We start from the raw sequence: 22,284 nt of genomic DNA, 5'->3' as shown, positions 1-22,284 counted from the left end.
GTTGTTTTGATCTACATTAATTTTCATGTGGCTAGTGATAGATTTAATTTAATCTTTGAAAATTGTTACATATTTAGACCACATATCTGTTTGAGAATAGCCTTTAGTCTTACATATTTGTTGTAAAACTAAGACAATTCTCTATATGTCCTGTATATATAATACATATATGTAATTTGTAAGACAATTTCCTATATATCTTGAATATAAAACCTCTATCAGACATGTGACAAAATTTCCCCCATTCAATAGCTTGTCTTTCTTGTGTTGGCCAAATTCTTTTGTCCATGCAAAAGCTTATGAATTTCACACAACCAAGATGCATCTTTTATTGTGTAATATCTATCCCCTGTATTCTTCTTTTCAGATATGAATTCTTTTTTCTAAAGATAGTTGTGAAAGCTTCCTTCTGTTTTTCTTTTTTTGTTCTGATTGACTCTGATTGGAGCTTATGATGGTATATGGTGCATGAAATTAATGTAAATGTGTTTTCTGCCAAACTGCTTTCTAATTTTCCCCAAAGTTATTATTTACCTAAATGTTACATTATCATAAAATTTATGATTATGATTATTATTAGTTGACCCAAAGCTAAAATTTTTTTTAGGAATAGGGAGGTCCTACCTATGAATTTCCCTCTATTTACACAGATCAGTAGCTGTTGTATAAAATTTTAGAAAGTTTCCTAGGGAACTGAAAGGTTAAGTGATTTGCCCAGGGAATCATGACTAGTATGCATTAGAGGTGAGATCTGAATGAAGGTTATGCTGATGCCAATACTGGCCTTCTCTTCACTAGCTCACACTGCCTCTTAGGACCTCAGTGCTAACTCTCAGTATATGATACTCATATATTCTACAATATGAGGTTGGTAATATGAATTGTATAATTGTGGGCAATTGCTATATCTTTTCGTTTCTGTGTTTCTCTGCAGAATGGTCAATAGTGATCAACCAGTTATAAATGTCTACTATGTGTCAGTCACTGTGCTAAGCACTGAGGATTGGAATATGAAGTTAATCTGTCAAGTCTCTTCCACGGCTAATGTTTGATGGCTATTTCAGAAATAAAGCATTTTGAAGTTACACTTTTCAATTCATTTTAATTCATATTTATCTTGTTTGTTCCTAAGCACTAATAGACTTGAAACCTTTCATAGTTATATATGATATATGTATACACACAAACACTATGGCTAGTTATATGTTATATAGTTATATGTTTCCCCTACACTTCCCAGGACCTAGTGAGAGAGCTCTTTCCAAGCCTGGGGCCCTGTTTGTCTCTCCTGCTCTGTGAAAGCAGGGCCGGGGGCTGGAGTCAGGAAGGAGACGGGAGTGTTTGGCTCCTCACTGGAGAGGTGTCCCCTACTTTCTCCCCCTGAGTACTACCAGATACATAGATTGTCAAACAGGAATGAATCTTAGTGATCCTATGGACCTTAGAGGACAAGTGCCTCAGGTGATAAAAGAGGAAACCGAGTCCCAGAGAAAGGAAGTAGCTTGCCCAAAGTCATTCAGCAAAATTATGGAAGAAGATGGATTAGAGCTACACACTCTGAAGTCTCAGCCCAGGGTTTTTCCTCTACACCATCTTGTCTTCTCCTCTTTCCAGATCCTCTGAGCTGCTCCCAATGACTACACCAGACTCTGAATACAAGAAGTTTATTAGAAAACAAAGAGATGGAGTCAGATGTGAGGATGCCTCCTCACTCATCATAGAACTGGGGTAGCTCCTTCCCCAGGATGATTTCCTGTTTGGTGCCAGCAGCTGTGATGGTGACCAAATAGATGACCCCTCCACTGGAACCATCCCTTCCCATGGCCAGAGCAATAGCTATGGAGACATTTGAACAGAGAGGGGAAGAGGTGGGTTTATGCTACTTCAAGACCCTCTTGTTTATCACTCCTGGCTATTCTCAGAGCTCAGGCCACCCATCCCTTTGGGAGGTTTATCCCCCTTTTTCTGTTGCTCCATCCCCAAGGATCATTGTTCCAGTCATACTATCCCCCTCCTTCCCCTTCCCCAAGGGATAGTTACCATTAGTAGTGAACTGTCGGCACTCTTCAGGGGACATGCCTGGTTTATAGGTGGCATCCACATAGCCATAAATGTAGGTACTCCCAGAGCCCCCTATAGCAAAAGGCTGCCGAGTCAGCATCCCTTCTAAGGTCCCATACACCTGAGATTAGGTGATCAAAAAGTAAAATAATAGTAATTAGTAGAATAAGTAACATTTATATAGCACTTACTTTGTGCTAGGCACTGTGATAAGCACTTTGCAAATATCTTATTTGATTTTCACAATAACCTTGGGAAGTAGGTAGTATGATTATCCCCATTTAACAGATGAGGGAATTGAGGCAAAAAGAAGTTAAGTAACTTGCCCAGGGTCACACAGCTAATAAATGTCAGAGGGCAGATTTGAACTCAAGTTTTCCTGACTACAGTTCTTCTCATGGGAGAGAGCCTCAGTCCCCTGTGCCTTAGATTCCCCACTTCAAGCCTCACGCTGAAACTATACTTTAACCAATAAAGCAACAGTAGATCTGGCCCTCATTGACAGGATGATTTGTGACCCCCTCTAGGTAATTACAAGGGCAATGATCCTTTAGAGAGGGTCTCACCTGGCCTCCTTGGTATCCATCCCAGCCTGCCACCATCAGATGGGCTGAAAGCTCTTCCCGGTATTTATAAGTGATATTCCTCACCACATTTGCAGCAGACAGAACAAGGGGTGGTGCTTCTAGCTCCATCCTAGGGAGATTGACAGCCATTGTTCCCTGATGGACCACACTTCTGCTCCTCTCCAATTCTCATACACCTAACCTAAAAACCTATGCTTTTGAGACTCCAAACTCCAATTTCACTACACTTGTGATATCACCATCCCCACCATTTTTTCTGCTTCCCCCTCTCCAGCTAAACACAAAATCCAAATTCCTTTCATGGGTACTGGAGTCCTCATGGTGTCTAAAGAGGAATACATCCTCCCCATCATATGACCCACCCACTGGCTACAGTTTCCCTCTTCTGGGTGTGTTGAGTAGAATTGGGGTAGGGGATTGTTATGAAGAAGAAGATATCTAGCTGCAGTAGTTTGGGTGGAGATTATAAGAAGAGAATAGAAATCCCAAGACCATTCCTGACTCATACCCATGAAGCTCCAGCTGGTAGGTGGCCATGTCAGCTATGGCCTGGGCATCAGCAGCTGAACCAGACAGTGCACAGTAGATTTGTGGGTGCAGAGGGGCCAGCTTGTTAAACACTCGGTTCACTACAGCTGCTCTGAATAGTGGAGGAAGGAGATGAAAAGAGAGAGGGTATTAAGGAAGGGACATGAGAAATAAAAACTTTTTATCCTTTCCAGTTATATTTTTCAATTATCCTGGTGTTCTCACTCTTAGCAAAGATATCCTCCACCCCAGTAGCTCTATTTCACCTAGGTGCACCCCAATCTATGTACTCATCCCTTTAAATTTCTTTCCATAGTCTGCTTCCAACTTCTTATTATACCAGCCCCCACTTTCTTATTAATGTTGATCCCCATTTCCCCCCAAACTAACTCCACAAAGCTTCTTATGCCTGAGCAAGGCAACATGGCTGTTTGGGAAGAATGCCCAGTCCCTGATCCTCCCCTGATACTTACCCTGCAGAAACTCTGGAATCAGAACCCACCACGACACCACCATCAAACTCCACTGCCATTATAGTTGTCTATAGAAACAGAGACTTTTAGAGTGTTGAAGCTAAAAGAGACCTTTGCAGTTTCCCCATCATTTTACAGTGATAGAAAACAGGTTACAGGACAAAGTTGTTACAAGCTTGGTTAGGGCAGAGCTGGAAGTAGAACCCCAGGGGTCTGACTCCCAATGTATTATCCTTCCTATTATGCCCCACTCCTGTATATGTTAGGGAGGAAGTATGTCAACCTGTCCCTTTCTTCCAACCAGAACATTAGTGCCTCAGTCTTAGATTCCCCTAAGTGACATCCTTTCCTACCAGAGGGAAAAGAATATTGGGAATATCCCAGGGACCACTTGTTACTTTTTGGAGAGGGAAGGTAGTCAGAGGTGGGGGTAGCTTTACAAGCCTGGTTGTTCCAATGTTGAATTCAGCTCCACTGTAAAAAGTTAGAATGTGTGATGTTTTGTATCTAGACATAGTACAGTACTAGCCGGGGGGGGGGGGGTGTGTGTGAACATAAATTTGTTAAATGGGAATTGGTGCTTCTCTCCCCCCAATACATTTTGATGATTCTCATGGTAAGCTCTCAGGATGATAAAGTGAGATCGGGGTATTTAGGAGCTAGATCATGAGGACATTTTCTTTAAACTGAAGAGATTTAGTTAAGCAGATTTCGATAAGGAGGAAAATTGATTTCTCTGGTAGCCAGAGGAGGCAACTTCCTCCCATTCAGACCTAGCATAAAAAGACCAAGATCTCTTAGTGCATCAGGGGCCATCTCCAGTTATCCTGATGTGTATCTTACCACTAGACTCAGATGTCTTCAGAGGAGAGAGTGAGGTTGATGACTGCATAGCCCTGCCTCACTTAAATCCAATTCACTGCAAGTCATATGATCACTTCCCAATGTCACGGTCCTTTTTGAGAAAGGACAAGCACCACCAACCACCACCACCACCACCAAGTCAGAGGAGAAATCTTGAGTTCCAAAGAAGCTGGAATCTGTGGTCTGAACCTAGTTAGAACATTCTATACTTATGCTTCACTGCAGCCCTACATTCCTCATTCCTAGGCAGAGCTGTGCCTACCTCAGTCCTTGAATAGTGGCAATGAGTGCAGGTCAGTTGTCTGCTTGTTGCCACTTTACTTCCTCCTCCCCACTCTCCCTGGGCAATGAGCTTATGGACAAAGTCCCCAGAGTGAGCATAGGTGGTGCGATTAGCATGGTCACACCTGAACTAAGAATGAGGATTACCTCGGGGCACCACCAGACCAGGGGTACTCCCCACTTACCCCTACACCTATCCATCTCACCAGGAGTACATCTAAAAGCAGTCTATGTGGTGAATTTGATAGTTCTTTAAAAATTCTTTCCCATCACCCCAGGGTTTCACTCACCCAGCTCCCATGGGCCAAGTGAGCAAGGGGGTACTTCCTGGAGTCTGCCTTCTGCTCTCTTCCCCTAAATCTCTCCCAGCCCCCCAATGCCAAGTTTCCCCAGGGAAGTGAAAGCGAAAGGACTTGGAAGTCCCTTCTCCCATGGCCTCTGCCTCGGAGGCTGGATGCCCCTCCTAGACCTTCCCCGACAGCCTTGAGAGTTCATCCGCACACCAAAGCCCTAGGCTTTCCCCCCTATCATGGGCTGAGTGAGGAAGGCTGGGGAAGGGTTGCTTCCACTTGTATTCTCTGGCTCGGCCCCTGACCTCGGACTTCCAAAGCCGTAACCCCTCTCTATCCCTCTCTGCTTCTTATCTCATCCGTGGAGCCTCTTACCCCGGTATGGACTTCTCCGACTCCGGGAAGATCCCCCAAATAAGAGCACTCCCGCATCTTGCCAGAACTGTGCATGGCTCCTCTCCGCCCCAGGCAGTGCTTTCTGATCAAAGATAGCGCCACAGTCCCACCCCTCCTTGCTCCGCTTCCCACCAGGGGGCGCTTCTGTAGTAAGAGGCTGCTGTCCAGTCCAGCTCCTAACCTGTTCAGGGCTGATCTGCTCAGTGACTGGTGACGCTACAGTCCTTCAGCCGGACAATAGGAGAACCAGAACCGCTCCGGTTCATCTGAGCCTAGAACTGAGGAACTTCTAGGCTTGAGGTCGCAGTTGGAGGGGGTGGAGTTAGGGGAGAAGCAAGGCTGCTTCCTTCCCGCCTTTATTTTGTCTCAGAGCCAGGTCTGGTATCTGCTGGGTGGAGCGGTCTTGGGAGGGAGGATCCAAAGAACCAGCTTTCGATTTCTTTTCCAGGAAACAGCTTCGCTTCTCGCTACTGAGCAGGCCCGCACAGCTCGCTGCCTGGGGTTCCCCGAGGCTCTGGTTGCAGCCCGCCCCTTCTGCTACTCCTACTCCTACTTCTGCCCTGGCCCATCCCTGCTCTGGACACCGACACCAGGACCGCCTGAGCCCAGACCTTCAGCGAAAGGGAAAGCCAGCTCAGGACCCCGGACAGCATGGCCAGCTCTGGGTCTCCAGGGTCGCTCCCAAGTCCCCGAGCCCCTTCTGGGGGGCTGCAGGCTCTGCTGCTCTTACTGCTCATGGACTGGGCGCTGTTCCGTCCTGCGCTGCCTCAGCTCCTGCTCGTGCTCCTGCCCACTGGGCACCCGCTGCTCCGAGTCTGGGGGGCCGGCCTGGGCCGTTGGGGCATGTTGTGGCTGGGGGTGCGTTGGTCCACGAGCCAGGAAAGGGCCGGAGCTCAAAGTTGGAAGTCTGAGCTGGGGCTCCTGGCGGCCGCGCTGGGGCTGGCACTGCCCGGGCTCGCTTCTTTCAGGGCTCTGGGAGGGAGGGAAGCTACCGGGGGTGGAGGCGGGCCCGGACCTCTCCACTGGGGGAGCCGGCTGGACGCTTTCGCTCTCAGCTATGCCGCAGCACTGCCGGCCCTAGTCCTGTGGCAGAAACTTGGAAAACTTTGGGATCCGACGGGTCCCATGGGCTCGGGGTCTATCATGCGCAGGCTGTTGGGCTTCTTGGGCCCAGAAATACGTCGCTTTCCACTAGTGATGTTCTTCCTCCTGTTGTCCTGTCTAGGTGAGGAGAGGGAGGGATGCAAGGGCCTGGGCAAATTTGGGAGAATTGAATATTATGGGCGCTGAGTCTGGGTGCGGGGAGGCGCGAGAGTGTCTGTGGTAGAACTTCACACCCAGAGCTTCTGACTCCAAATCTAGTAATCTTGCCTTTACACCACCACTGCCTAGGAGTCAGGAGACCTGGGTCCGATTACTATGTGTAAGCTGTATGCCTTTGGGAAATCCATGTTACCTCCCTGAGCTTCTGTCTTAAATGGGGGCTTGGACTGTGTAATCTCATAGGGGCCTAACGCAGGAGGTCTATCTTCCTATGATTAGTGGAAATAGTGAGTCTGGGGTATCATTGTGTGATAAAAGTCACTCTTCAAGTGAGGGGGTTTACTTTCTATCTCTGTACCAAGAAAGATAGGGATGTAGTCCAACTGGACTTCCAGGTGGAAGTCCCCAGTCTTGATAAAGTAAACCACCTATAAGCATCTATTAGTTGATTAATTGACACTCTCTCCCTCCCCAATGCTACCTCAACACCTCCAGGAGAGATGGCTATCCCATTCTTCACTGGTCGCCTCACAGACTGGATCCTGCAGGATAAAGCAACTGCTATCTTCACCCGGAACATTGCTTTCATGTCGATACTCACACTAGCCAGGTCTGGGAACTGGGCTTGGAAACTCGGAATGGGGATCTAGGGAACTGAGGGAGTTGGAAACTAGGGCTGTACTCTGGGCAGGTTAACATGCCAGAAGACTCCCTCACCCCCAAATATTATGTCTCTTAGTAATCCTTCTCCCTTCCTCTCCATTTCTTCCCAGTGCTTTGTTAGAGTTCTTGGGTGATGGAATTTATAACTACACAATGGGCCGAGCCCACAGCAACCTTCAGGGACAAGTGTTCCGGGCTGTACTGTCCCAGGAGACTGACTTTTTTCAACAGAACCAAACAGGTGAGTCTTTGTACCCTCACACAAGACATTCTTATACTCCTTTCTGTCAATTCCCTTACCAGAAAAAGCAACAAATATTCCCTGAGCACCAACTTTACTCAGAGAGTTGTGCTTGATACCAGGTGAGATAGAAAGTTTAGGGAAGACCCAGTCCCAACTTAACTGGAGCTTATTGTCTAATAGGCTCACTATAGCCATTTGAATGCAGGATCTGTGGGATTTCAAGGCACTTTAAAATGAGGAGACTTGATCAGTTGACCCCAACATTTGGCAGCAAAGCCCTCCCCAAATCAATTATCAATTATTAGTAATCCAGTGGTGCACACCACGGAACACAGAGAAATCCATGCACAAGACCTCTGTCTCCAAAGGACATGTCAGAGAACATTCTATAAAGCTGAATGAAGCTTTAAGATTACTGGAGACAGGAAGGGTGCTGTGCCCCTCTAAGGGAAGGGCAACATAGCACAGTGCATACAGTCCTGGACTGGAAGTCAGGAAGTCCTGGGTTTCAGCCCAGCATCAGTCACTTAGGTGCTGCTAAGCCTGGGCAGGCCTTTTATCTTTTGTTTCTTCATCTGTAAAGGAGGGTTGGACCTGATGCCCTCTGAGGTCCCTTCCAGCCCTAAAGCTTTGATGCCAATGTCTGTATCCACATTGGGCTGCAGTTGTGGCACCTTCAAATATGGCATCACAGCTTCTCCTTTTTCTACAGGAAAAGCTCCATCTCTGATGCATGTTTGAAATGCCTCTGTTGGGGGGGCAGGGGTTCTAATATGGGAAGTGATGGGGAGCAAGGTGTTATCTGTAACCTTTTCTTCCAGATTTCTTTCCAGAGTTCCAGATTTCTGCTTTTAGATTTTTGAGTGTACTACATGATTGAAGGTGGGGTTTGGGGGAGAACACTGAATTAAAATGCTTCCCATTGGGCAGCGAGGTGGCACAGTGGATAGAGCACCGGCCCTGGAGTCAGGAGGACCTGAGTTCAAAACCGGCCTCAGACACTTGACACTTACAAGCTGTTTGATCCTGGGCAAGTCACTTAACCCCAATTGCCTCACTTGAAAAGAAAAAGAAAAAAGAAAAGAAAAATGCTTCCCAATCTACTCTTGGCTAACAAAGGGGGGTGATGGAGCTTGTTGTCCGTGATCCCATTTGCTATGGGGCAGGACCCTTTGAACCCAGGTGTATACTTACCTGTGTAGTCATGTTTCAGAAGATGGAAGAGACCTTTTCACCTTAGAAGGATGAAAGCAGAACATATTAAGAAGTAACTAAGATTACATAGCAATGCAGGATACTTTGTCAATAGATATTTATTAAGCACCGACTATTTGCTAGGTGGAGAAACAAGGTGGTACAGTGGATGGAGTACCAGGCCTGGAGTCAGGAAGACCTGAGTTCAAATTCAGCCTCAGACACTTAGCAACTGTGTGACCCTGTGGGTTACACTTCACCCTGTTTGCCTCAGTTTCATCATCTGTAAAATTAGCTAGAGAAGAAAATAGCAAACCACCCTAGTATCTTTGCCAAGAAATATCCCAAATGGACTCACAAGGTGTTGGACATGACTAATCAACAAAACATCAACAAATGTTCTAGGTATTGTGCTAACACTGTGGATACAAAAAGGGAAAGGACAGCTCCTGCCCTCCAGGAGTTTATAACTTAATGAGGGAAGACAATAGAAAAGGAAGCTGGAAAGCAGGGGTGGGGGGCAGAGGGTTGCTACACAGCTTAGGGGCGAGATGGGAATTCCAGAAGATTGGAATACAGCTGGGATGGAAATGGATAGAGGGTTGACCTGGGCACCTGCTTAAATGGTGGCTCTGGGAGAAGCTCTCCACCTTCCAGTCAGAGGGAGAAAGGGGCCCTGGGAACAGAGACTACTGATGCAGTTTGAGGGCTGAAGTGATTTTTCAGGAGAAAGAGGTTCCTGATGTCGGAGATGTCCAGAGGAGTGCATCTGGGTGGGACAGTAGTGTTGTAATTTGGGTATTTCCATGGACTTCTGCCTCTAGATTGCCTGGCATGTAGGAGAAGGATGACTTTGGCTCATTTTTTCCAAGTGACAATCAAAGGTTCTTGGATGAAGGGACTTATAACTTTTCTCCTAAAGATTCTCCATATGAATGCTAGCTCAGATTGTATAGGGGAGGAAGGAATAAAATTCCAATTCCTATGTAGGTATGGGAAGCCTTCATTGTTAATATATTAACATGTCTTATATAAAATATATATACATAATTGACTATATATATATATAGTCAATTATGTATATATATTTTATGATTTTAACATTTTAACATATATATATATATATATAAACATGTATCTAAATGTGGATACGCATTTAAAAGTTTTCTACCAACAATGTTAAATAATTTCCATTCCTGAGAATAAGGGTGCTGCTTGAAGTTACAAAATTCTAAGAAGCAAATATATCCATATGCATAAAATAAGAAAGGTTACAAGGCAGACACTGAAATGAATCATGTCTGTCATACTTTAAGGGGCCCTATAGCATCTAAAGAACAGAGTCATACCATGGCCAGCTACAGTACACAATATCAAATGATAAGTATGATAGAGAATTATGGCAAAGCAAAATGCTCCTTGCAATATGAGAGATAAGAGGAAACCAGGGAGGGCTTCTCAGGTGAGGTAGCACAGAGATGTGATTTAAAGTAAAAGAGAAAATTCCAGGCATGTGAGCAGGAGAGCACAGTTTATGAGAACAGGGAGCACAGATTATATAGAGGAGAGTATTATGAAATGAGTGAAAGAGTAGGCTGGGTGGGGGAGGACCTTGAATGACAGACGGGAGGAATATGAATGTCATTTAGAAGACATTAAGGAGCTTCTGAAAACTTGTGCTGAGAAGTTTATGTGATAAAATCTATGTACAAGAATAATTCTTCTGGCAGCAGGATGAAGGATAGACTGGAGGGAGAAGAGAGTAGGGACAAAAAGCCTCTTGCAATAGTCCAAGTGGGTGGAAATGAGGGGGAAGGTCTGTCCCAGGGTGTTGGCAGAGGGAAGGGAACAGCTCTCCCCCCACACTCCTCTCTTTCCTTCTGCCTTTTATACAACCCTACAGAATCCTCATCATACTTTCTTTGGCCTTTTGAGCCAAAGATCAGAAAGGACACACTGCTATACATCCCATGTATACAAAAATATTAATCCCACGCTCCCTTCATTTTCAGAACCAGAGAGATCTGCCTCCTAATACTCGAGCTGTGTCCCCGATAATCCCATTAACTTGCCACATTTAGATTTTGAACCCCTGTTCCTCGGGCCCCATGACTGAACACCTGGCAGCACTACATCCCCAAGGAGAACTTGGCAGCTGTGATCCCCCTCCAGCAGCCAACCTCACACACCCCTCTCCAATCTTGTCCGGACCCCTTAAGCACTTCAGGGGCACTTAGTGACTGAATTAATGAGCCCTGACCCTCACGCCAATATTTCCCCAGACATTTTCCTATCAGCCTCAGACTCTCTCTATATTTCCATTTTCCTTCCCAACTACCCCAGACCCTCATCTCATTCCCTACCCTCAACTCTCCCCTCTCTTCCTTCTTAGGTGTCATCACCTCTCGGGTGTCAGAGGACACAGCCATGCTGAGTGAGTCCCTGAGTGAGAAGCTGAGCCTGCTCTTATGGTACTTGTTTCGAGGACTGTGTCTGCTGGGACTTATGCTCTGGGGGTCCCTGACGCTCACCCTGGTTACCCTGGTTGCTTTACCCATGCTCTTCTTCCTGCCCAAGAAGCTGGGCCAGTGGCACCAGGTAAGTCCAGGGAAACTTTCTTCTCTGGCATCTCCACCCAACTTTGGCTCTACTTTCATGAGCCCCAGTTTGTTCTTTATACTTAGCTTTGACAAACTTAGGTCCTCTGGCCTTCCTTTTCCCCTAGACTGAAGAGGATTGTAGGGAATGGAGATTTTGCCCCATGGCCTTGACAGTTCTCTTGCCTGAACCCTGGCCCTTTTTTACCATAGCCTCTGTCTTCAGGCCATTCTCTAGCTGTTTTTCTTCATCATGGCCCCTTATTCTACCAATTTTCTACAGTCCTTTGTAGGATGCTCTTTCCCTTTGCCTCTGTTCTTCTCTCTCCTCTGTTCTCTCTCCTCTAACCAAATTCTGCAATCCCTCTGTTCCTAGAGCTTGTAAGAGGATGGGTATATCCCTGCGTTCTGCTTTCACTCTTCCTCTGTGTCTGTGTATTCCTTGACTCTGGTACTGGTGCCTCTATGTTCTTACTTCAGAAAACAATAACGACAATGACATCAGCAATAACGATGATGATATTTTCTAACCTTTACCTAGGCCTTTAGTATTTCTAAAGCACTTTACATCTGTTATCTCATTGGATCCTCACAACGTCTGTGAGAGGTAGAGGCTGTTATTATCTCCCATTTATAGATGAGGCAACTGAGTCTGGAAGAAGTTCGGTTAGTTGTCCAGTGCACACAGCCAGGGTCTGAGGGATGATTTAAACTCAGGTCCCCTTGGCTCCAAAGGCCATTTTCTGTATACTCTGCCACTAGCATGTCATACAACATTATTTTTAATGACATTGACAGATTACAAAGCTCTTTCCACACATCCATACTTGAGTTATCTAGTTCAAGTGTTATTTGTTTTCAGGTACGGAGAGTGAAGCCCAGAGAACACAAATAACTGGTCAGATCCCAAGGCTAGCCAGCCAGTCAGTCACAGAACTTACACTGAAATTAAGGCTTCCTACCTCCCCCAGCACTGTTCTTCTCGCTCTCTCCCTACACTGCCTCCTTATCCAGCAAGGCCCTGGATAAAATGTCCAACTGCCCCCTGACATTGTCCCCTTCTGTGGACTGGGGACATAGAGAAGGGTCAGAACCACAGGACCCACCTCCCTGTCCTTTCACACCATCAATTTCTGTACACTCGTGAAAATATATTAAGAACATCCTCTCTACACAACACTGTCTTGCTTCCCTCCGTCCCCACAGTCCCTGGCAGTCCAAGTGCAGACATCCCTGGCAGAGTCAAGCCAGGTGGCTGTGGAGGCCTTGTCTGCTATGCCCACAGTCAGAAGCTTTGCCAATGAGGAAGGAGAGGCACAGAGGTTTGCCTGTCAGCTCCAGAAGACGCAGAAACTTAACCAGAAGGAGGCACTGGCCTATACTTTCAACATGTGGACAACCACTGTGAGTACGTAGGGATAGAGGAGCCACTTCCCCACCTAGGACTTATAGACTCCAGTCCCCATCCAGGGATTCCGGGGCCAGATTTACCTTTTTAAGGCCTTCAGGTAAAACTGCCTTTCTCATGATTTGTCCCATAGCTTTCCCCCTTATTTCAGGTTCCAAAGAGTTGCTTTCATCAAGGGGGTCCAGAACACTTCCTCTTTTACAGAGAGATAATTTGTCTTCCTACTGTGGGGTCCTTCTTTTCCCAGCCCCCTTGGGTTGCTACAAGGTCACTGCATCTTGCCACTTCCTTTTTGGGGGCCTCTTAGTCACTAGAGTGTATGAAGGGGGGAATTGGGGATAAGGGAGGCCTTTTTTGTTTAATGGGCATGGACAGTGTCAGAGTTCAGAGAGGGTCCTCAGTTCCTTCCCTAAACCCCACACCTGTTCTTCTGGCTGGTACTTTTACATGGAAGCACAGAAATGCTGGCCTCAGGTGTCCAGGGCTCCAGGTATTTTAGGATGGCTAATGATGTGATGCTGTGGCTATACTTGAGGCTCCAGTGTCATGACTTCTATGACTGTGACATAGTTATGCTTATCGTCCTCTGCTGCCCCCAACTTGTACCCTCTGATCTATCCCCAGCTCTTAGGGCTGCTGCTGAAGGTGGGAATTCTGTACATGGGGGGAAAGCTGGTGACCCAAGGGGATGCGAGTAGAGGAGACCTTGTCACCTTTGTCCTTTACCAGATCCAGTTTACCACTGCAGTTGAGGTAAGAACCTCAATGACCATTGCTTCTTATTTCCCCTCTCCCATCACTTTCAGCCTCCTCTTCCCAGCATTCTTGTCAGATATCCCAGACAAGACATGGTGTCCTCTCCCCCTCTTCATGGTTCAATCCTCTTCCTTCAGGTATTGCTCTCCACCTTTCCCAGTGTACAGAAGGCTGTGGGATCCTCAGAGAAGATCTTTGAGTACTTAGACCGGATACCCCAGTGCCCTTCCAGTGGTCCCCTGGCACCTCCTACCCTGCATGGTCTTGTAGAATTCCAAGATGTCTTCTTTTCTTACCCCAGCCGACCAGATGTCTTGGTCCTACAGGTATCACCTCCTCCCTTTCACACTCCATTCCTTCCAACTCCCAGCCTATGAGATGCTCTCTGGGATATTATCCTACCTCAATTAATCCCTCCTCTTCTTGGTCTATGTGAGATAGCACCAACTTAATCTTCCCCAGTCTTTCCAGGCAAGGAAGAGAAAGGATCAGAGAGGACCCACCTACAGGGTCATCCAAAATTTACAAATAAGCTTCGGTGTGTCAAGGGAGCTTTAGAAAAAAAAAACACCTCTCAGAGGTGTTCCCATGTTCCCCTTATTCTGGCAGTGGGGACTAATGTCCTGTTTTTCCTCTCACCACTATTCTCTTTTCCTTTCTCTTTCCTCCTCCCTTTTATGCAGGGATTACACTGGCCCTGTCTCATGCTATGAGGATGTCTCTCTATGTGTGTGTGGTGGAAGAGTGGTGGTGGGGATTCTGTGTGTGCACCTGCCCGACCAGGGAATGAACTCTCCCTGTATCTCCTCTAATGCCTTCCTTTTCTTGTTCCTCTAGGGAGTGACATTCACTCTGCACCCTGGGAAGGTGACAGCCCTGGTGGGGCCCAATGGGGCTGGGAAGAGCTCAGTGGCTGCACTGCTGCAGAACCTGTATCAGCCCACAAGGGGGCGGCTGCTGCTGGATGGGGAGCCACTGCCCCAGTACCAGCACCAGTACCTGCACTCACAGGTGAGGATGGCAGGACCACCTGGGGCAGAATACCCTTGGGAGAATAGGTCAGTGAAGGAATGAAGAGGAAGGCATCAGGGCAGGCAGAGTTCCTGGTCCTAGCTCAGCAGCATCCTTGTTGGTGGGGGTGACAGACATGAGGAATTTCCCAGAGGAGTGGAAATACCCAAGCCCTGACCCGAGCTCCCTCTCCTCCTGCCTTCCCCTTCCTTTCCTCCTGGCTCATCCCAGGTGGCTGCAGTGTCCCAAGAGCCACAGCTGTTTGGACGGAGTCTCTATGAAAACATAGCTTATGGGCTGGGCTGGAAGCCAGAGCTGGAGGAGATCATGGAGGCTGCCAGGGAGGCTGGAGCTCACAGTTTCATTTCTCAGTTGCCCCAGGGCTACTACACAGGTACTGGGAATAGTCACTCCCTAAGCAGCCCTTCACCCCCAAACCTGGCTCAGTCCATTTTACCTTTAACTCAACCAGATACAGGCAAGGACTGAAGGAATCAGTGAGAAAGCATTTGATCAATACTAGAAGAAGGGAACAAGGAAAAGTGAACAGTTATTAAGTGCCTAGTATGTGCCAGGCTCTACACTAACTGCTTTACAGATGCGATCTCACCTGGGAGGGAGGTGCTCTTATCATGTCCATATTTGCTATTGAGGAAAATGAGGCAGGCTTGCCAGGGTCACACAGTTAGTTAAGTGTCTGAAGCCTTATTTGAACTCAGTTCTTCCTGACTCCATGGCCAGCCTCTATCCACTAGGCTACCTAGCTGCCTCAATAATATAGATGTTCAAATCCAGTCTCAGTCTTACTAGCTGTGTGACACAGGGCAAGTCACTTACACTTTGTTGGCCTCAGTTTCCTCATCTGTAAAATGGGAGGACTGATGGAAGATGAAATGAAATAATCATTGTAAAGGGCTTAGCCCAATGCCTACCACATGACAAGTGCTATATAAATGCTAGCTGTTTTTTTTAAGTGCTACTTATGTGCCAAGTACTGGGGAAACAAATACCAAGGAGAGAAAGCCCTTGCCTTCAATGAGTTTTCATTCTAATGAAGGGAGGCAACACATATAGGTGAGTAGCAGCCAAGGAAGAGAATTTTGGTCTGTTGAGTCACAGGGGGATGAGTAATCCATAGAACAGTTGGATGAGATGCCCTTTTCAGAAGCAGTGGTACTATTGATAGGCTGACTGTGTCCAAAGCAAGAGGTGGAAAGGGCAGGCAGGTGGAAAATGCAGTGGCAGGTCCCATGGCAAGATATCCACATAGATGACTGGATGGCAGATGGGTGATGGTCTTGGGCTGCCTAGATAGAGTGGGCTAGGTGATCTTGCTCCCACTGATTCAAGAGCCTAGACAGTTGAGACTCCAGCCTTCCAGGGCAGGAGTTAGAAAGATGGATGGATTGAGGCCTTTGGAATCTCATTCCTTGCCTTCAATGGATCCTCCCAGAATGTCTACCCTCCCCCTTCTGTGTTGAGGAACTGGTCTCAGCCCCATCTCCTCTCTTTAATCCAAAGGAGAAAGCATATGATTTTTCTGTGGCTGTAATGGTTCTGCTCTCAATGCATCTGGTTCTCTCTCCAGAGATAGGAGAGTCGGGAAGCCAGTTGTCAGGTGGTCAGAGGCAGGCAGTGGCCCTGGCCCGGGCCCTGATCCGGAACCCCCGGGTCCTCATCTTAGATGATGCCACCAGTGCCCTGGATACAGACAACCAGTTATGGGTGAGACAGCACCTTCTCCAACTCTCATCACTTTCCAAATTCTTCAATCTGAAGGTGACCCTAATGCCTTCCTGGGACACCAAGAAACTTTTCTGTTTGAGAAAGCCTATTCTATACAAATCTTCCAGACAAAATCCTTAAATTTAACTTCTTTTCCTTTTTCCTTCATTGTCATCATTATTACCATTAGCACCACCAAAGCCACATAAATATGTATAGTGAGGTATTGGGCATATTCTTTTCTCCCTAGAGCTCATAGGATCCTCCCAACCATTTCTGTGGGAAGGGGGGGGCAGTGTTGGGGCACTGTGGATGAGACAGTCAAAGCCAACAGCATTATTGTTATGGCTTGTGCATGAGACCTTCTGAACTACCAAAAGCATCTGTGCCTTCTTCCTACAGGTGGAGCAGCTGCTGTATGAAACCCCCAGGAGGGCCTCTCAGGCAGTGCTACTCATTACCCAGCGCCTCAGCTCTGTGGAAAGGGCTGACCACATACTCTTCCTGGAGGAGGGGCTCATTCAGGAGAGTGGGACCCACAGGCAGCTCATGGAGCAAAGGGGTCGATACTGGATCATGGTGGAGGCCACGGGTGGGAACGAAGCTCCTCAGGAATGAGGGACATACTTGAATCCCCATTGTGGGGGAAGTCACAGCTCTTCTCTCATCTCCTGAAAATGGAGGGACAGAGGAAGAAATTCAACCTCTTTTTGCCACATGATGTGATTTAGCAGTTCCACATAGGTTTTCCACACCAAATTCATATTCCTTCTAATTATATTCCCATCATCAACATTCATTCCTTTGGTTTAAAGTTTTCTTTTTCGGGCTCCTCTTTTAAATTGCAAATACTGGTAGAGGGGAAGGCAATGGGAATACCTTAGTGGGAACACCTTAGTGGGAAATCATGTATTCTTTCAACAAGCATTCATTAAGCACCACCTGTGTTCCAGCACTGTCCTGAGCACTGCAGTTATGAAGACAGAAACTAAACAGCCCTTGTCTCCAAGAAGATTGTCTTTTATTGCAGCCCATCTCTTGAGTTTTAACTTTAATTTTTTAAAAATAATAAACATTTGATTTATAATTTTGATTTCCAATTTTTTATCTCTTCTGTCCTACCTCCCCTACCCCATCCCTGAGGCAGTAAGCAATCAGATATGGGTTATCCATGTGTGATTATGTAAAACACTACCATAGGGTTTTTAAAGGATGGATAAAAACAGTACCTATAATCACATTCTTAGATCCAAAGGCCTGTGGGTTAAAGGGGCACTGAAAGAGAGGGAAAAAGTTACCAGAGCGGTTGTCTCCATATACAAAGTGGTGATGGAGTATTTGAGGATCAGTTCTCTATTCGGCCGACACAGAAGTATTCTGGAAGTGCAAGGCCCTGGAATCAGGAGGGAGCAGAGAGTTTGAGGGATTTACAAAATAATCCGAAGCCAGAATGATAAGGTCTGGTCAGTCCCAGGAAATTCACTGGCCCAGAAACTTCAACCAGGTCAGGACCAGTCAGGTCTCGATCAAGCACTTTGCAGAACAGGCTTCACTGCCCCCTTCCCCACTGAAGCCCTCGGCCCTCCCCTCCTTACTCCCCCTGCACTGCTCTGGATCCTATTTGCAAACCAGCAGCCCTTCTTCCCTTTTCAAGGTTTCACAGTTGCCTCTTCCATAAATAGTTTTCTGGACTCAGGTTCGCTTGTACAATGTACCTGGGAATCTCGTCCAATCAGGAAGAGTCCTGTATCATGATGTATTTAGTTGTTAGGCAGATAAGGCTCTCACAGTTTGGCACCGGGGGCTGGGTTTAGTAAGTTACACCCTGAGAAGGTAGGCGGAGTTAACCGTGGGGTGTGAAGGGAGAAGAGAGACTTCTGCCGCAAGTTAAGACTATAAGTGGCCAGGAGGTCGTTCCCTCCCCCTAGTGCTTTATTCCATCTCACCAAGTAGAACTGGACGTTGTCAGAATGGCAGGATTGGGGTGGGGAGAGTGGAAAGGGGGGATCAGGCGGAACATAGTGGGGGGGGGGGGTCCCTGGAGGCATCCCTCAGCCCAGCTCACAGCACTACCACACTCTAGATTCCTCTCCAGGCCGTGCACAGGGAGATTCCCCCACTCTTCATCGCCATCTCTCCCTAGCACAGGACAGTTAATCCGACCCCGGCCCCTGTCTTGCAGGTTCCAGCTTCTCTGATCTTGACCCAGGCCCAGCCCATCTTTTTCATGAGTCCCTCAATGGAAAGCTGCTCTCCCTGAACTCCCCGCCCTTCCTTGTGGTCCCCCCTTCCTCTTGTCGCCTCCTTCTGACAGCCTATCTTCTCTATCCACGCTCTCTCTCTCTCTTCTGAGGCCTTAGTGAAGGAACACTAGGATACCAGGATAGTGCCCACGGGCTGGTTCCCTCAGGCCTAAAATGTGCTTGTGTGGGGGAGGGGCGGGGGGAGGTCGAGGGATGAGGAAGGAAGGCTCTAGCTGTGGCTCCCGCCCCCTCAGTACCAGGCTTTCGCTTTCACTTCCCTTGGGCTAGAAGGTCGAGTCTGTGAGCCGAGGGGGAAGGGGCAAGATCATGGCGCTACTCGAATTGTGCAGGGCTCCCTGGGGGCGTCAGGTCTCGTGTGGTACGGGGAGTGGACACCGCCAAGATCCCGGGCACTACAGCTTCTCCCTGCGGACCCCGCAACTGGCCGTCCCACGCGGGCTGCAGGTCAGGGCTGCCGTGGGACCAACGCGTTCAAAGGGGGCTTGGGCAGAGGGGCGGAGGTAGGTGAGGCTAGGAAGGCACCCTTGTGCCAGAGCACTGCACAGATGTCAGCGGCCACGTGGGAAATAAGTGCTGAGCAGGGGGGAGGAGGGGTTCTTCCCGAGGTCAGAGGGACTTCTTGTCGAATCTCTCCTCTGTTCCCCCCAGCCTGCCTGGGCACAGGTGTTCTTGTGGAAAGCGAAAGACTTGTCTCAGTCTTTGTCCTCTCAGGCCACTTCGCGAGCTGTTATTTACGTCGTTTTTTCGTTTGGATCCTTCCTCCCCTCCCATCACTCAGCCCTTCAAATTCTTGTGCCCTGACGGGCGCCTTTCAGGACTCCCTTTTCCCTCACGTCGTCCAGGTTCCTTTGCCTGGTCCGCTCATACCCAGGCTCTCACTGGCCCCTTCTCTCCTGTTTCTTTCTCTCTCCGCCTTTCACCCCTCCCCCAGCCTCCTGAGTTCCTGCGTTCCCTGGAGGCAGATGCTGCCCATCAAGTCCGAATTGAGATGGCCCATGGTACCACCACTCTAGCCTTCAAGTTCCAGCACGGTGTGGTTGTGGCAGTGGATTCCCGGGCCTCGGCCGGGAATTATATTGGTGAGTTTGACTGTTGTTGGGGGCTGGACTCTGGACACCTTCCAGCAGGGAGGAACTTCCAACCTAAAGCTCTGGTCGGGACTGGAGCAGGAAAATTTGGGGCTGGGAGAGGATGTGGGTCAGGCTCTTTGCCTCCTCCTTAAACCAGTGCTTCATTGTTCTAGCCACTCTGCATGTGAACAAAGTCATTGAGATTAATCCTTACCTTCTGGGCACCATGTCAGGCTGTGCTGCTGACTGTCAATACTGGGAGCGTCTCTTGGCCAAAGAGTGTAGGTAAGGGAGCCCTGACACGTCTGGAGCATTCAGGACCCTCACCCTAAGCTTCTTGATTCCTTCCTTTCTACTCCCACCAAGATGGAATTCCTCACCTCCTAACTGTTCCTCATGTTGTCCTTATCTCCACCCACAAACGTCTGCCTCATAAATCTTACCTGTCCACAGGACACTAGCCTCCCCAAATCCCACAGCCTGTCCCACAGATTAGTAAAATCTGTAAAGGGAGACATACAAACTATATGGACCTTGAAAAGAGTATAGTTTACAATCTTTTTTTTTCCTTTCTGAAAATGGATAGACAGGAGCTTAAAAAAAAGTTGAAATGGTCTGGGAGTCTCAGGGCCCCTTTTGAGGGTATCCCCTCATGCCCAGTTGTCTGAGGTTTTGAAGCCTGAGATGCTTCAAAATCTAGCTTCCAAATTTGCTCTGATATTCAAGCTCCCCAAAGGCATTTCCATCCACTGTCTCCTCACCCACTTTGAGCTCTCCCTCTGCTGAAGCACAATGTTCTGACCTGTTCTTCATCCCTCTCCCCATCTTCTTCTAGCCTTAAACATTTGACACAATGCCTGGCACCTGGCAGGCACTTAATAAATGCCCATTGACTTGACCAACATCCCCTTCACCCAGCTCTCCCTCTTCAGGTTGTACCGCCTTAGGAATGGGGAGCGCATCTCTGTGTCTGCTGCTTCTAAGTTGCTGTCCAACATGATGTGCCAGTACCGAGGCATGGGGCTGTCCATGGGCAGTATGATCTGTGGTTGGGACAAAAAGGTCTGTTGCTTTCACTCTACTACAAATATGACCTGCCTGAGCTTCAATCTGCCAGTGATTCCACTTCCTCGGATACGCTAGATGTTACCTGATAGGTCTATGATTAAAGGAAACTCTCCCACCCACCCCCCAAATAAACCAGCTGCTGTTTAAGTATCATTCTTAGACTCAGAAAGCCCTTTCCTCAAAAAATCTAGTGTGAGCATTATTAGTCCATGTTTCAGATGAGGAGAGTTTAAGTGACTGCTCCCCAGATATATATCCCTAGTAAGTGGCATCTGGAATCCAAGCCCAGGTTTTCTGATACCAGCTCCAAAACTCTTTCTCCTATGCCACCTGATTGTACAACTCCTTCCCAGGACCCAGGGTCTGTTTTTAAGTTGAACAAGAATTTCCCAGGTCCTATGGTCATTACCTTGGTGTTAGACTCATGTCATGGCTTCTCCTGAATTCTTTGTCGCCTCCCCCTAAATCTCACATCTTCTTTTCCTCAGGGCCCTGGATTATATTATGTGGATGAAAATGGGACAAGACTCTCAGGGACTATGTTTTCCACGGGCAGTGGCAACAGTTATGCCTATGGAGTTCTGGACAGTGGCTACAGGCCTGACCTCAGCCCTGAGGAAGCTTATGCCCTTGGCCGGAGGGCCATCGTCCATGCCACCCACCGTGATAGCTACTCTGGGGGGTTTGTCAATAGTAAGAGACTAACTCCAGCCCCCTTTCCTGGCCCCTTAGATTCAGGGATCAGGAGGCTAAGAGGAAGTGGGAGACTTGTGTGGTCAGGGTGGGAGGGATGAGAGATAATCAGGGTACTGGATATCCTGAATAGAATGCTGAATGGAAAAGTCAGCTCTAATTCTCAGAATTTAAGGATACTAAGATACGGGGCATGGGAATTCTCCCAAAGGGGCTTAGGCCAGTGATAAAGAGCTCTCCATTTCTCTTCCATTTCCCCACAGTGTACCACATGAAGGAGGAGGGCTGGGTGAAGGTGGAAAGTTCAGATGTCAGTAACCTATTCCATGAGTACTTGGAGACCCAGGGGTGACTTTGGAGACTGCAGGGTTGACCCCACTGGGAAGACTCGGGGAGCTGAACCAGCTGAGGGCCCAGAAATGGGAGAAGAGGATTCCCAAGGAGAAGAAAGGGCAGCAGCCTAAGCCCAACTGAGATGAAACTGATGAGGAACAAATCAATTTGCCATTGATTCCCTAACTCAGTAGCATTTTCTGTGCTTACTCTTGTAAAATAAAGTAGATGTTCAAAAAAGGACTCTGTTAAGGCTGAGTATAGATATGGGTATTAGGAGGGTTGTGGGATTGGGAAAGAATGTTGACAGAAATGGGGAGACATTAGGATTCCCTTTAAGTATACACCCTGGAATTCTGGCCCTGACCTTGATCTTCTGGGACATATGGTCTCATTCTTTCTTGGGGTCTTCTATCTTCCTTTTTATCACCAGGCCAACAGGGAGTTGGACTTTCTCTGTTTAGGAGTAGCACTGAGTAGTTTCTCTTCAATGATGAAGCCCATCTTTGAGTTC

At 47.6% G+C, this 22,284-nt stretch overlaps 3 protein-coding genes across 6 annotated transcripts; 2 read left to right on the top strand and 1 right to left on the bottom strand.

Moving 5' to 3' along the window:
* Positions 1 to 1,648: 1,648 nt before the first annotated feature.
* On the bottom strand, positions 1,649 to 5,792 carry PSMB9 (proteasome 20S subunit beta 9). 2 transcript variants are annotated; one of them, XM_044000146.1, is made up of 6 exons: positions 5,663 to 5,792; positions 3,650 to 3,717; positions 3,157 to 3,288; positions 2,628 to 2,757; positions 2,041 to 2,182; positions 1,649 to 1,836 (listed from the first exon to the last, which is right to left on the bottom strand). In XM_044000146.1, the coding sequence occupies exons 2-6, from the start codon at positions 3,706 to 3,708 to the stop codon at positions 1,709 to 1,711; spliced, it is 591 nt and encodes a 196-aa protein (XP_043856081.1). In that variant the 5' UTR covers positions 3,709 to 3,717; positions 5,663 to 5,792; the 3' UTR covers positions 1,649 to 1,708. The 2 variants fall into 2 exon arrangements, with proteins under 2 accessions (XP_043856081.1, XP_043856079.1); XM_044000144.1 differs by lacking the exon at positions 5,663 to 5,792 and adding an exon at positions 5,461 to 5,619.
* An 82-nt stretch (positions 5,793 to 5,874) lies between these two features.
* TAP1 (transporter 1, ATP binding cassette subfamily B member) lies at positions 5,875 to 17,429 on the top strand. Of its 3 annotated transcripts, XM_044000134.1 has the most exons (11): positions 5,882 to 6,706; positions 7,240 to 7,354; positions 7,518 to 7,648; positions 11,238 to 11,443; positions 12,649 to 12,846; positions 13,475 to 13,603; positions 13,744 to 13,932; positions 14,444 to 14,617; positions 14,849 to 15,011; positions 16,206 to 16,342; positions 16,745 to 17,429. In XM_044000134.1, the coding sequence occupies exons 1-11, from the start codon at positions 6,133 to 6,135 to the stop codon at positions 16,958 to 16,960; spliced, it is 2,232 nt and encodes a 743-aa protein (XP_043856069.1). In that variant the 5' UTR covers positions 5,882 to 6,132; the 3' UTR covers positions 16,961 to 17,429. The 3 variants fall into 3 exon arrangements, with proteins under 3 accessions (XP_043856071.1, XP_043856070.1, XP_043856069.1); XM_044000136.1 differs by lacking the exon at positions 16,206 to 16,342 and having other exon boundaries at positions 5,875 to 6,706; positions 16,745 to 16,904; XM_044000135.1 differs by lacking the exons at positions 14,849 to 15,011; positions 16,206 to 16,342 and having other exon boundaries at positions 5,875 to 6,706.
* A 1,420-nt stretch (positions 17,430 to 18,849) lies between these two features.
* PSMB8 (proteasome 20S subunit beta 8) lies at positions 18,850 to 22,025 on the top strand. The gene is made up of 6 exons (XM_044000143.1): positions 18,850 to 19,050; positions 19,538 to 19,685; positions 19,850 to 19,961; positions 20,609 to 20,738; positions 21,233 to 21,437; positions 21,701 to 22,025. Exons 1-6 carry the CDS (start codon positions 18,913 to 18,915, stop codon positions 21,787 to 21,789), a joined length of 822 nt encoding a protein of 273 aa, XP_043856078.1. The 5' UTR covers positions 18,850 to 18,912; the 3' UTR covers positions 21,790 to 22,025.
* The last annotated feature ends 259 nt before the right edge of the window (positions 22,026 to 22,284 follow it).

The sequence above is a fragment of the Dromiciops gliroides genome, chromosome 4, assembly GCF_019393635.1.
Source record: "Dromiciops gliroides isolate mDroGli1 chromosome 4, mDroGli1.pri, whole genome shotgun sequence".
NCBI lineage: Eukaryota > Metazoa > Chordata > Mammalia > Microbiotheria > Microbiotheriidae > Dromiciops > Dromiciops gliroides.
Note: the sequence above shows the minus strand (reverse complement) of the source record. Positions and strands in the feature narration are given on the sequence as shown.

Bases quoted from the DNA above. Each gene is read 5' to 3' on its own strand.
- PSMB9 (XM_044000144.1), bottom strand. From the start codon at position 5,535: ATGCACAGTTCTGGCAAGATGCGGGAGTGCTCTTATTTGGGGGATCTT. The intron at 3,718-5,460 runs GTAAGAGGCTCC...CTGTTTCTATAG, and splicing joins TCGGAGAAGTCCATACCGGG to ACAACTATAATGGCAGTGGA. The intron at 2,183-2,627 runs GTGAGACCCTCT...ACCTAATCTCAG, and splicing joins ATGGATACCAAGGAGGCCAG to GTGTATGGGACCTTAGAAGG.
- TAP1 (XM_044000134.1), top strand. From the start codon at position 6,133: ATGGCCAGCTCTGGGTCTCCAGGGTCGCTCCCAAGTCCCCGAGCCCCT. The intron at 12,847-13,474 runs GTGAGTACGTAG...ATCTATCCCCAG, and splicing joins TCAACATGTGGACAACCACT to CTCTTAGGGCTGCTGCTGAA. The intron at 16,343-16,744 runs GTGAGACAGCAC...TTCTTCCTACAG, and splicing joins ATACAGACAACCAGTTATGG to GTGGAGCAGCTGCTGTATGA.
- PSMB8 (XM_044000143.1), top strand. From the start codon at position 18,913: ATGGCGCTACTCGAATTGTGCAGGGCTCCCTGGGGGCGTCAGGTCTCG. The intron at 19,051-19,537 runs GTCAGGGCTGCC...CCCCTCCCCCAG, and splicing joins CCGTCCCACGCGGGCTGCAG to CCTCCTGAGTTCCTGCGTTC. The intron at 19,962-20,608 runs GTAAGGGAGCCC...CTCCCTCTTCAG, and splicing joins CTCTTGGCCAAAGAGTGTAG to GTTGTACCGCCTTAGGAATG.